Source organism: Phyllostomus hastatus, unplaced genomic scaffold (assembly GCF_019186645.2).
Source record: "Phyllostomus hastatus isolate PE091 unplaced genomic scaffold, TTU_PhHast_1.1 phas_contig_1, whole genome shotgun sequence".
In the NCBI taxonomy this organism is placed as follows: domain Eukaryota; kingdom Metazoa; phylum Chordata; class Mammalia; order Chiroptera; family Phyllostomidae; genus Phyllostomus; species Phyllostomus hastatus.
The window spans coordinates 20,720,567-20,733,949 of NW_025333498.1; the positions used below are offsets into that span (position 1 = coordinate 20,720,567).

General features: G+C 36.1%; 1 protein-coding gene and 1 non-coding gene across 6 annotated transcripts in view; both read right to left on the reverse strand.

Moving 5' to 3' along the window:
- The window catches only part of PPIG (peptidylprolyl isomerase G), a 45,107-nt gene that overhangs the window by 23,158 nt on the left and 8,566 nt on the right, over positions 1 to 13,383 (reverse strand). For 3 of the 5 annotated variants that reach the window (XM_045831419.1, XM_045831448.1, XM_045831424.1), the window contains exons 2-7: positions 7,115 to 7,162; positions 6,761 to 6,838; positions 6,606 to 6,680; positions 5,910 to 6,017; positions 5,219 to 5,263; positions 1,548 to 1,635 (exon numbers count right to left, since the gene is read on the reverse strand). In XM_045831419.1, coding sequence (XP_045687375.1) covers positions 1,548 to 1,635; positions 5,219 to 5,263; positions 5,910 to 6,017; positions 6,606 to 6,680; positions 6,761 to 6,821 — 377 coding nt within the window. In that variant the 5' untranslated portion in view covers positions 6,822 to 6,838; positions 7,115 to 7,162. Of the gene's footprint in view, positions 1 to 1,547; positions 1,636 to 5,218; positions 5,264 to 5,909; positions 6,018 to 6,605; positions 6,681 to 6,760; positions 6,839 to 7,114; positions 7,163 to 9,860; positions 9,950 to 10,294; positions 10,357 to 13,383 lie in introns of all 5 variants that reach the window. The other 2 variants (XM_045831438.1, XM_045831431.1) reach the window with 2 other exon arrangements.
- On the reverse strand, positions 2,037 to 2,143 carry LOC123814396. Its single transcript, XR_006784901.1, has one exon. It is a non-coding gene; the product is annotated as a U6 spliceosomal RNA (small nuclear RNA).

A 13,383-nucleotide genomic window follows, 5' to 3' on the forward strand; every position in this document is an offset into this window, starting at 1 on the left:
AAGGAACTCTTAAATGCAGGAGACTGTTCTGTGTGGCGTGGGCTCAGCTCCCACTGGGAGATGCACGGGACCCATGCCCACAGATAGGTTCTCCCATGGGGAATCAGGCCTCAATGTACCTAGGCACCTATGAGTCTTGCTTTTTGCTCAAACTCCCTCACCCTGAATTGAGGACAGTTACTGCAAAGTAACTTCCTAAAATCCATGCTAAAGCTTCCAAAGATGAGTGTAACTGGTTCAACCACTTTTGCCTTTTCACTTGCAAATATCCTTTTTCTGTGATGTGATTAGCAGCATTGGCTCCTTTGTTTTCTGTAAAAGGCAATCACCTAGAGTGAACCTGTGCATAGTAATGAGGACCATCATGTAATGGGCGGAGAAATCCAATAAAGGCCTTTCAGGGCGGAGGAAGTGGCTTTTGCTCCCCTTGAGAGAAAAGCCATGCTGTCCCTTTTCCTTCACCGGACTCGGTAGTCCATGTGAATGTCTCATTTTATCCATAATGACTCGGACACTGCGGTCCGGCGTCTGCACCATTAAACATGGTATTTTAACTATATACTGTCTAAAGACAAAAATAGCTATAAATTAACAGTGAACTCTAGTTGACAGGTTACTTTTCAATGATATAGGGTGGCAAATTTTTGGTTTTAAGATTCAGCCAATGAGTACTAATTTTGAAGATAATGGGAGCCAGGTTTTTCACTGTTGAAGAAGAGAGTTACAAATATAAAATAAAAAACACTAGAATACACTAGTGCTAACAGATTAAATTTTTCTAACACCAGGAGAATTTAAAGCTCTTGAAAGGGAGAGCAAGTCTGTACCCAGAGGACACAATAAAAAATATGCATTGCTTGACAAGAGCACTAATCACAATTTTTTGGTAGTCAGAATTGGGAAACAACAGCAGTATTGACTTTGGGGTTACAAAAATATTTTAGTGAGTAGGTGAATTCACAAATATAGAATCTTTAAATAATGAGGGCTGTTGTATTTAACTCTTTAATTAACTAATTTATGAAGAGACACTGGAAATACCCCGTTTCTTATTAAATATGCCCTCTAAATTTACCACCATAGATAACTCTTTCCTGAATCAATTATTTGTGAGAAAAAATGGTGATTTTTCTACTATAGGATTCTTTTTACATTTATGAGTTGACATTCTACTATGAAATGGTTTCTGCTTTTCCCACTAGTCATTCATTTTTCATATGTATATGGAATCCTGGATTTCTGTTTTATTTGATAATCTGATACTGTCATTATTTTGATGGTCAAATTGTTCTAATGTGGCCAGTGGGAATGTTATCCCTTCAAGCTGGCTTCTGTGTCTCCTTGACAAGTTTTCATCACTGAAAACTTTAGCAGTACAGTTCAACTCCCCTTTTAACAATATTCCCTTCTTCAATTTTTTGTTCTCCTTTCTTTAAAAATTCTCTCCCTTATGGACCCCTCCTCTATTTATTAGGGATCAAAGGCAGGCACATAGAGAAAGACACACCGAAAGAATATTTTAAGGTGTCAGATCATAAAAAACTTACATGAAAAACTGTGAACCATTTGTATCCTTTCCTCTGTTGGCCATTGACAAGAGAAATTCCTTGTTGTGTTTGACAGCAAAACTCTCATCTAGAGAGAAGCAAAGTTTTCAGTTACATAATAGGCATAAACTGCCTCCCAAAACCATTTTCACTCCTCTTCTTAACTTGTGCTCTAGTTAAGAGCCAAACAAAATTTAGATAAAACCGAGGTTAAAAGAAGAATCAAATATTAACCAATTCCTTCCCCCAACTTTTCTGATTCAAATATTTCTAATTTTCAATCCCTTGCTATAAAATCGAAATAGTCTACCAACACTCTTTCTTTCCATTTACATCTGTCCTTTACTTTTCTTTTAAGAAAAAACAATACAACTTTGTTTGCTTTTTTAAACAAAAATTGAAAGTCCCCTAAAAAGCAAGAGAAAGAATCCAGGTAGCATTCTTTTATATTTCATTTCATTTGTTTCTTTAACTTTTTTAAGGAGAATTAAAACTACAGAATGTTTCACAAATTTGCATGTCATCCTTGCACAGGAGCGATGCTAATCTTCTCTGTACCATTCCAATTTTAGTATATGTGCTGCCAAAGAGAGCACCATTTATTTCATTTCTGGACACAAAAGGGCACATATTATTCTGAGCACAGAGAGGTACTCATTAAATTAATCTCTGCCATAGTATCACTTATTGCAGAGAGAACAGTTTGTATTCTCCTCTTGGATTAGGATAAGAACTAAAGTGAAATCTGAAACAAAGTTCACTGAATCCCAAAGGTTTACAGTCTTTCAAGTGATCTTCACATCAGTAAAAAATTCCAGTGAGAAAACTTAAAAATTAGGAAAAACTATAGCTAAACTTGAGAATATCAAAGTTTTAAAAAATCATCATAGAAAAATGACCCACTAAAATATAGTTACTAAGAAATACTGTTTAATCTCCTTTAATAAAGGTCAAGATTATTCAATATCCATTTATGATAAAAACTCAACAAAGTGGGTATAGAGGGAACATACCTCAATACAATAGGCCATGTGTGACAAACCCACAGCTAACATCATACTCAATGGTAAGAAAGCTGAAGGCTTTCCCTCTAAGATCAGGAACAAGACAAGGATGCCCGCTATTGCCACTTGTATTAAACATAGTATTGGAGGTGCTGGCCACAGCAATTAGGCAAGAAAACAAATAAAAGGCATCCAAATTGGTACAGAAATAAAACTCACAATTTGCAAATGACATGACACTATATGTAGAAAAGCCTAAGGCTTCACCAAAAAACTAAAACAAAACTATTAGAACTAATAAATATATTTAATAGAGCTGAAGATAAAAATATTTATATATTAAAATCTGCTCTGTTCCTATACACTAATAATAAATTAACAGAAAGAAAAATTTCCCATTTATAATTGCTTCAAAAAGCACAGAATACACTGGAATAAATTTAACTAGGGAGGTGAAAGACCTGTACTTTGAAAACAATAAAACACTGATGAAAGAAATTGAACATGACACAAATAAATAGAAAAATATACTATACTCATGTACTGGAAGAAGTAATATTGTTATAATGTCTCCTGCCCAAACCAATATACAGATTCAACAGGAAATACCAATGGTCTTTTTTAAAAAGATTTTATTTATTTTTAAAGGGAGGGAATGGAGAAAGAGGAGAGAAACATCAATGTGTGACTGCCTCTTGAGTGCCCCCTATTCGGGACCTGGCCTGCAACCCAGGCATGTGCCCTGACTGGGAATGGAACCCTTTGATTTGCAGGCTGGCACTCAATCCACTGAGCTACCCCAGCCAGGGTGATTTTTTTAAACAGAACTAAAACAAATAATCCTAAAATATGTATGGAATCAGAAAAGACTCTTAAGCAGCCACTGAGAAAGAACAATGAAGCTGGATTATCACGCCCCCCCCAATTTCAAACAAAGCTATAATAATCAAAGCAGTATGGGTCTGGCACAAAAACAGACACACAGATAGATGGAACAAAAGAGTCTAGAAATAAACCCATGCTTAAATGGTCAATTAATGTACAGCATAAGGAATATAGTCAATAACGCTGTAATAACTTGGAATGGTGACAGATGGTTACTAGATTCAATGTAGTGATCATTTCTGAAGATTTTTAAATGTCAAATCACTATGTTGTACACTTGAAATTAATATAATATGGTATGTCAAATACATTTCACTTTAAAAAATTTTAAATTGCTTTATAAAACAAATTAAAAAAGGATTAAGATCAAGCTATGGAAGTTCCCATTCTAGCATTATAATTCTAATAGTTTATTATAGACAAAGAGACAGGAATATACAATAAGAAAGATGTGTCTGCAATAAATGGTGATGGAAAAACTGGACAAATAAAGCAAAAAAGGAAACTAGATCACTTAAACAATATAGAAAAATAAACTCAATGAATTAATGACTTAAATTTAAGACCAGAAACCGTAAAACTCCCCAAAGAAAAACATAGGCAGTAAATTCTGCACCACTGGTCATAGCAGTAATTTTTTTTGGATCTGTGTCCTCAATCAAAGGTAACAAAAGCAAAAATAAATAAAACTATGTCAAACTAAAAAGCTTTTGCATTAAAAAAGGAAACCATCACAGAAGAAAAAGGTAACCTACCATTCAGTGAAAAATATCTGCAAATTAATTATCTGACAGTCAATATCCAAAATGTGAAGAACTCATAAAACTTAGCACACACATACACACAACACCCCCTAAACAATCGATTACCAAAAGGGCAGAGGACCTAAATAGACATTATTCCAAGACATACAAATAGCCAATAGACACATGAAAAGATGCTCAATATCACTAATCATCAGGGAAATAAAAACCAAAACTACAATGAAATATCACATCACATGTGTCTGAATGGCTAGTATCAAAAACACAACAAAACCAAAAAAGGAACAACTGGCAAGGATGACAAATAGAGAAAACGGAACCTTGGTGTACTGTTGGTGGGAATGTGAATCGGTACCATCACTACGAAGAAGGGTATGGAGGTTCCTCAAAAAATTAAAAATAGAATTACCATAAAATCTAGTGATTCTACTTCTGATATATATATCAGAATAGATATATGCACCTCTATGTTCACTGCAGCATTATTTACAATAACCAAAATATGAAAGCAACCTAAGTGTCCACTGATAGACAAATGGATAAAGAAGATATTACTCAGCTCCTTCCCTGCCACCCCAGAGTTGAGCGGGGCAGAGTCTTGAGTGCATTAAAGATTCGGCTCTACCCATAACTCATTTCCATGGCTGCAGAATGCACTGCTGATGGAGGTGCAATGCATGTTAATACTGCTTTACAAAGGTGCTGAAGATTGCCCATAGATACAATATAGAGACATTCTGAGGGTTGCCAGATAGGAGTGGGGTTAGGGGGATGGGTGAAAAAGGTGAAGGGATTAAGAAGTACTAATTGCTTGTTATAGAACTGCCACGGGGATGTGAAGTACACAATAGGGAATATATTCCCTATAGATAGGTCAATTATATTCTACTATCACTGGGGTATACACCTGAAACTCATATAACACTGTATTTCAACTGTAATTGAAAAACAAATAATGATTAAATGGCAAAAAGAAAACACACCCCACAATTTAAAATAAAAGAAAACCCTTTTTTACCTTCAAAAAATCCACCATAAATAGATTCTCCTCCTCGTCCATTTCCTAGGAATGAAAAACATAGACTCTCAGAACTCTCAAGATAGTAATCTCCTTGAAGGTGCTACCTAAACAAAATGTTTCTTAGAAAGTTAGTGCCTGGGTTACCTTGAATCAATAATACCTAAAGGTTCACAGAAAATCATAAACTCAATACTGACAAGATCTCAAATTACATACTTCCCTTATAATAGTAAGAATATGACCAAATCTATTAAGATATGTGAAAAACAAACAAAACAGTCAGATTCTAATGATGATTATTCAGGGTTTTTAAAATAGAAATTACATTTTTCAAAGTGTCTTTAAAGTAGAATTCCAATGTTTTTATAATAAAAAGTAGAGGTAAAAACTATATTGTAATTAAGGATTACTAGCTGTGACAAAAACAAACACACTGATACAATACTAAAAGATAAATACCATATTTTATTTTTTTATGCAGGAGCAAATTTCTGAAATTCATGCATCAAAGGTGAAATTATTTCCTGTGCTTCCTTTTTATGTATTTCTATGAGTACTTCTAATTGTTAGAGAAAAAACTAAGTGGGATGAGAAGAAAACTGAATAGTACCTCTAAAACTTGTCTAACTTTGAGATCTATACTTAACAAAGAATACAAAATTTTCTTTTTTGGGAACCAAAGTCTTACCTTCACTGAAGTCACCACCCTGAACCATAAAATCTTTAACAACTCTGTGAAAGAGACAACTCTTATAGTGTAATGGCTTCTGAGTTGATTTGCCTGTCCCCTTTTCACCTATAAAGAAGGAAGAGTAGTAGGCCATTCAGAAGAAAATCATGGAAGTATATTAAAGCATAGTTAATGATGAAAACTTTCACCCTCTAAAACATACCTCTCTTGAACCATACACACTTTTTTAAACTATAAAAATTTCACTTTCCTCAGGAATTTTTAAAAAAGATTTTATTTATTTATTTTTAGTAAGAGGGGATGGGAGGAAGAGAGGGAAAGAAACATCAATGTGTGGTTGCCTCTCACACAGCCCCCACTGGAGACCTGGCCTGCAACCCAGGCATGTACCCTGACTGGAAATTGAACTGGCAACTCTTGGGTTTGCAGCCCACACTCAATTCACTGAGCTACACCAGCCAGAGCTCCTCAGGAATTTTTTAAAAATTTATTTAAAAAATCACGTTTTCCTGGAGAGTGTAGAAATCAATGTCAAATAAAATACCATTATGACTAATATTTCTAAGAATTACTTTGATATCCTAGTCAATGTTGTATAATATACATGTTAAGAGAAAAAAGGTACATGCATAAAAAAGTCTGTATGGTTAAGTAAAAATGGGACTATTAGGGCCATTAAAAATGTCAACAAACCTGTACAAAGACAACGAAAGTTCTCGCATGTTTTGGGGCACACATCAGAAAACAATTCAAAGACAACTCTTCCAGCTTAAAAAGATAGTTGATTTAAATGTTCTTACTACTTAAAAATATTTATAAATGTTAAGTGGGAAAATTAATCTTCTCACCTGGTTGATTATTAATGGCGATGTCAAAAAAACATCGTGGACGCTGAACTTTTATTCCCATGGCTCTAATACTTCAACCTATGAGTAAAATACAGCTTCAGGAAAACAGACTAAGATTTTATATAAATGTCTGGAAAATGTATTCTATGGAGCATAAACTAGAAATGTAGTTGGAATTTATTTTGATATTTACTTCCATAGCATAAGTAAGTCATATAAATTTTGTAAGGCAAATAAAAAAGGCATAAAAGGCTTACCTATTATGTGGTATAATTTCTATATTAACAACCAAATATAGATTGTCACCCCAAACAAAAAAGTCAGTATGACTAGTAAATTCTACAAGCAAATTACCTTTAAACAGAGAAAATCCAAAGACAAAGTGATCCAAACCTTTTTGTTCTGGAAAACAAAAATATGAGTTTTGATTAAAATGGTGGTTTAAAAAAAAACATTCAAATCCCTAAAAAATTACCAAAAATAAATCATCAAGGAAGAAGTGGAGATATTTTAACAACAATAATATGTGACAGATTTATATTTTGAGTAAAAAGCACATTAAGTTTTACATATGGTATTTTCTGATCATGAGCAACAACCTTTACTGAGTGTAGACACAAAAAAATACCAGTAAGTGATATAATGTAACAGTTTTATCTACACAGTAGATCCCTATTATTTAACAGCCATTCTTTTGATAAAGCATTTATTTTAAGGACTTAAAACATTTGAATTATAATACTTGATGTGGAATGACAGAGTAAGGTGAAGGCAGCAGAAACAAAGTACTTAGTGTAAATAGTATCTAAAATGAATTATATAAATAACAGTTAAACCTGTTCAGAACAGAGACTAACTGAAAGGTATATGCTTTCCTGAAAATTATAATATCTAAGTTGGTAGTTCAGCAGGCAGTGAAAGATCTATATCCTTCATCCTGAATAGATCCCTCCCTTTTTCAATTTTTAATTGAAATTTTTATTCAAGACAATTCTCAAGTCAGACAGAGCTATAAGAAACAATGCAGAGATACAGTGAGCAGTTCACTCAGTTTCCCCTACTTGTAACATTTTACAAAATTGTAGTATAATAGCAAAGACAAATACTGTATGATCTCACTTAAATGTGGTACCTAAAAAACGTAAAACATATATACATATATGGAAATACACACAATTATATATTATTCAGCCACAATAAAAGGAAATCTTACCAGATGCTCTTTCAGTGACTGAGCCTAACAGTCAAGCAATAGGTAGCCAGAGGTATACCTTGGTGTGCCTTAAACCTTTTGCTGACCTGCAAAGGGTCTGGTGCTGGTAGAGGCTAACCTTGGTGTGCAGCTTGGCCCTCCAGTGTGCACCTAGGCCCATTAGAGACAGCCACAAACTGGATCACTTTGTAGCTCCAAACAGGTAGCCTAGGGCCACTCACAGGCACTATATGACACAGACCTGCACTAGAGTCTCTCCCTAAAGGCCCCAGAACCAAAACACTCAGTGGTAGGCTTCACCAACATTAGAACAAGACCCAATTAACTCCATAAGTGGCACACCCAAAGGAAGATCTCAGCAGGAAACTCATCCTTCTGGGGCAAATTCAGCTTCCTGGGGTCTGACCCAGCACAGCAGGTTGTACACTGTGGTTGGGATCAATGCTCACTGTCAGTCACCCCGAGGAACAACCCCAACCCAAAGGTAGGCCAACAGCAATCAAGACTCCACAAAAGTAGGGCTCACATAACTCGCACAAGAGACATTCCTGGAGCACATAGCTTGGGTGATCAGAGAGACTGCATTAATGAGTTCCACAAGGACCCCTACTACATAAGGCCACCACATCAAGACTGGGAGACATAGCAGATCTACCTGATATATAGAAACAAATACAAAGAGGCAGCAAAAACAGGGAGAAAAGAAACATGCCCTGAACAGAATAGGAGAAATCCCCAGGAAAAAAAAAACAACAAAAAAACAAAAACTAATTAAACTGAGGCAACCAATCTACTGGATACAGGATTCAAAATGATGTTTGTAAGGATGCTCAAGAAACTTAGGAAAAGAATGGATGAACTCAAAGAGAACCTCAACAAAGTGGCAGCATAAAAAAAAAAGGAAACCATAAAAAAGAACCAGTCAGAAATGAACACAGTATCTGAAATGAAGAAATCAACTACAGATTAGATGAAGCAAAGAACTGAACCAGCAATCTGAAAGACAAGGTAGCAGAACACCCAATCACGGCAGCAAAAAAGGAAAAGAAAAATATTTTAAAAAATAAGGCTAGCCTAAAGGACCTCTAGGTCAAATATCCACATCATAGGGGTACCAGAAGAGAGAGAGCAAAAGATTGAAAACCTATTTGAAGAAATAATGGCTGAAAACTCCCCTAACTTGAAGAAAAAGCCATACAAGTCCCAAACAAGATGAATCCAAAGAGAGCCACACCAAGACATGTCATAATTAAAATAGCAAAGGTTAAAAATAAAGAGAGAAACTTAAAAGCAAGTGAAAGGTAGTTACCTACAAGGGAGCTCCCGTAGGACTACCAGTTGATTTCTGAATAGAAACATTTCATTTCAGAAGGAATTTGCATGAAATATTCAAAGTAATAAAAAGCAAGGACCTGCAACCAAGACTACTCTACCCAACAAGACTATTATTTAAAACTGAAGGAGAAACAGCTTCCCAGACAAGAAAAAGCTAAAGGAGTTCATCACCACCAAACCAGTATGACAGAAAAAGTTAAAGGAACTTCTTTAAGAAAAGAAGGAAGAAAAAAAGGGTAATATAAAGAATAAAACAGCAGTAGATACATGTACTTATCAATAATCACTTTAAATATAAATGCATTAAATGGTCCAATCAAAAGACACTGGGTAGCTGAATGGATAAGAAAGCAAGGCCTATGTAGTATAGGATGTCTACAAGAGACCCACCTCATAACAAAAGACACACAAAGGCTGAAAGTAAAGAAAGGGATAGAAAAGGATATTTCATGCACATAAAAAAGAACAGCCGTGGCTGATGTGGCTCAGTAGATTGAATGTTGGCATGGGAAACAAATGGTCACTCGTCCAATCCCTGGTCAAGGCACGTACCTAAATTGGGGGCCGAGAGGTAACCCACTGATGTTTCTCTCATACACTGATGTTTCTCTACCTCTCTTTCTTTCTCTCTTCCATTCTCTCTAAAAATAAATAAATAAAATCTTTTTAAAAAATGAAAATAAAGGCAGAGTAGCAATACTTCCATCAGACAAAACAGACTTTAAAATACAGGCTATAAGAGTCAAAAGGACATTACACGATGTCAAAGGAATCAATCCAACAAGAGAATATAACCCTTGCATTTATGCAGCCAACACAGAAAGAGCTCGACAGTAATAGTTGGGGATTTTTCTTTTAATAGGGGATTTTAACACCTCATGGACATCAATGGATACATTCTCCAAACACTAAGAATCAAGGAAACAGTGGCCTTAAATGGCACATTAGACCAGATGGATTTAATTGATATTTTCAAAGCATCTTACCTCAAATCAGCAGAATATACATTATTTCAAATGCACATGGAACATACTTGAGGATAAACCACCTTAGGACACAAAACAAATATCAATAAATTTTTAAGGATTGAAATCATACCAAGTATCTTCTCCAAATGCAATGGTATGAAAATAGAATCAATTACAAGGGAAACAACTAAAAAAACACAAACACGTGGAGACTAAATAACATGTAACTAAACAATGAGTGGGTTAACAATGAGAACAAGAAAGAAATCAAGAGACCTAGAGACAAATGAAAATGAAAACACAACCCAAAATCTATGGGACACAGTGACGCCAACCATAAGAGGGAAATTCATAGCAATACAGGCATACCTCAATAAACAAGAAAAATCTCAAACAATCTAACCTTACACCTAAAGGAATTAAAGTGAGTAGAAAGAGGGAAAAATAAAGATCATAGTGGAAATAAAAGAGCCTAATAAAACAGTGTAAAAGGTCAATGAAACCAAGAGGTGGTTTTTGTAAAGATAAACAAGATTGATAAACCTTTAATGAAACTCATCAAGAAAAAGAGAGGACCCAAATAAATAAAACCGGAAATGAAAGAGAAGTAACAACAGACACCATAGAAATATAGAGGACTATCAGAAGATATTACAAACAACTATATGCCCACATGTAGTTGGATCATCTGGAAGTAATGGATAAATTCCTAGAAACATACAATCCTCCAAAACTGAATCAAGAACAGAAAATCTTAACAGATCAATTACAACCAACAAAATCGAGGCAGAAATCAAATAACCTCCAACAAATAAAACTCTTGGACCAGGTGGCTTGACTAGTGAATCTTACCAAACATCCAAAGAACACCACCTATCCTTTATAAACTATAACAAAAATTCCAAGAATAGGGAAAACTCCCAATCTCATTTTATGAGGCAAGCATTATCCTTGTTTCAAAACCAGATAGACACTGAAGAGGAAGAATATTATAGGCCAACATTCCTGATGAATATAGATGCAAAAAATCCCCAACAAAGAATTAGCAAACGGTATTCATCAATACATTAAAAAGATCATACACCATGATCAAGTGGGATTTATTCCTAGGATGAAAGGGTGGTACAGTATCCTCAAATCAATTAAAGTGATATACTACATAAACAAAATCAAGGATAAAAATCATATGATCATATCAATATATGCAAAAAAGCATTTAATAAAATTCAACACCCACTTATGATGATTCGAATTAAAATGGGAGTAGAGGGAACATATCTCAAAATAGTAGAGGTCATTCATCCATACAAACCCAGAGCTAACATCATAATCAATGAGGAAAACTAAGTGTTTCCTGTAAGGTTAGGACAAAGACAAGGATGTTCACTTTTACCACTCTAATTCAACACAGTAGCAGAAGTCTTAGCCATAGTCACCAGACAAGAAGAAATAAAAACCATCCAAATTGTAAAAGAAAAAGTAAAACTGGACTTCTGGCAAGATGGAGGAATAGGTTGACGCAGTGTACCTCCACGCACTACCAAGATTAGATCAACAACAATTTAGAGCCAGAATAACACCCAGAACTGATAGAGAATTTATCTGAATGGAAGTTGGACAGCCAAGAAGTTGAAGTAGACCCGTTCATCCAGACCGGTAGGAGGGGCTGAGAGGAGGAGCGGGCGTAGGTCGTGGTGCGTGGAGATGGGGAGAACTGGGCGCATAAGGCAACCTGGAGCGTGTTAGCCTTCTGGGACGTAGCAGTGGACCCTGAGTACGCAAACGGCGGCTGGCGGACCCAGTGAGGCAGCATTGTGGACCAGGGCAGAGCGCGCAACCCAGGATCCCAGAGAAGGGACTGAGATCCCAGGAGAACGGAGCTACCGCCATTGTTCCCTCCCGCCCCCCAAGCCCACCCCCACATACAACGTCACAATCTAGCGACTGGGGTGCCATGCCCAGGTAAACACCTAAGGCTCCACCCCTCACCGTAACAAGAGCGACCAGACCCCGAGGGGAAGGGAGAGAGAGAGACATGTCTCCAACAGAAGAACAGATCAGTCCCCCAGGACTCATCCTTTTGAGCGACCAAGAGATAGTCAATCTATCAGATGCACAGTTCAAAACACTGGTAATCAGGAACCTCACACAATTGGTTGATTCTGGGCGCAAATTAGATGAAAAAATGCAGGTTACCATAAAAGAGATGAAGGAAGATACACAGAGAACCAATAGTGAAGGGAAGGAAACTGGGACTCAAAACAACAGAGTGGACCAGAAGGAAGAAAAGAACAACCAAGCAGGAAAGAATGAAGAAATAAGAATTCAAATAAAAAGAGGAGAAGCTTAAGAACCTCCAGGACATCTTTAAACATTCCAACATCCGAATTATAGGGGTACCAGAAGGGGAAGAGAAAAGGCAACAGATTGAGCACATATTTGAACAAATAATAAAGGAGAACTTCCCCACTCTGGCAAAGGAAATAGACTTCTAGGAAATCCAGGAAGCTCAGAGAGCCCCAAAGAAGTTGGACCCAAGAAGAAACACACCAAGGCACATCATAATTACATTAGCCAAGGTAAAAAATGAAGGAGAGAATCCTAGAAGCAGCAAGAGATAAGGGGACAGTCACCTACAAAGGAGTTCCCATCAGACTGTCAGCTGATTTCTCAAAAGAGACCATACAGGCAAGAAGGGGCTGGAAAGAAATATTCCAAGTCATGAAAGACAAGGACCTACATCCCAGATTGCTCTATCCAGCAAAGCTCTCATTTAGAATGGAAGGGCAGATAAAGTGCTTCTCAGATAAGGTCAAGTTAAAGGAGTTTATCATCACCAAGCCCTTATTTTATGAAATGTTAAAGGGACTTATCTAAGAAAAGAAGATAAAGAAAAAACATGTATAATAAAATGACAGCAAACTCACAATTATTAACAACCACACCTAAAACAAAACCAAAAGAAACTAAGCAAACAACTAGAGCAGGAACAGAACCACAGAAATGGAGATCACATGGAGAGTTAGCAACAGGGAAATAGGGGGAGGAGAGAGGGGGGAAAGGTACAGAGAATAAGTAGCATAGAATGTAGGTTGAAAATAGATAGG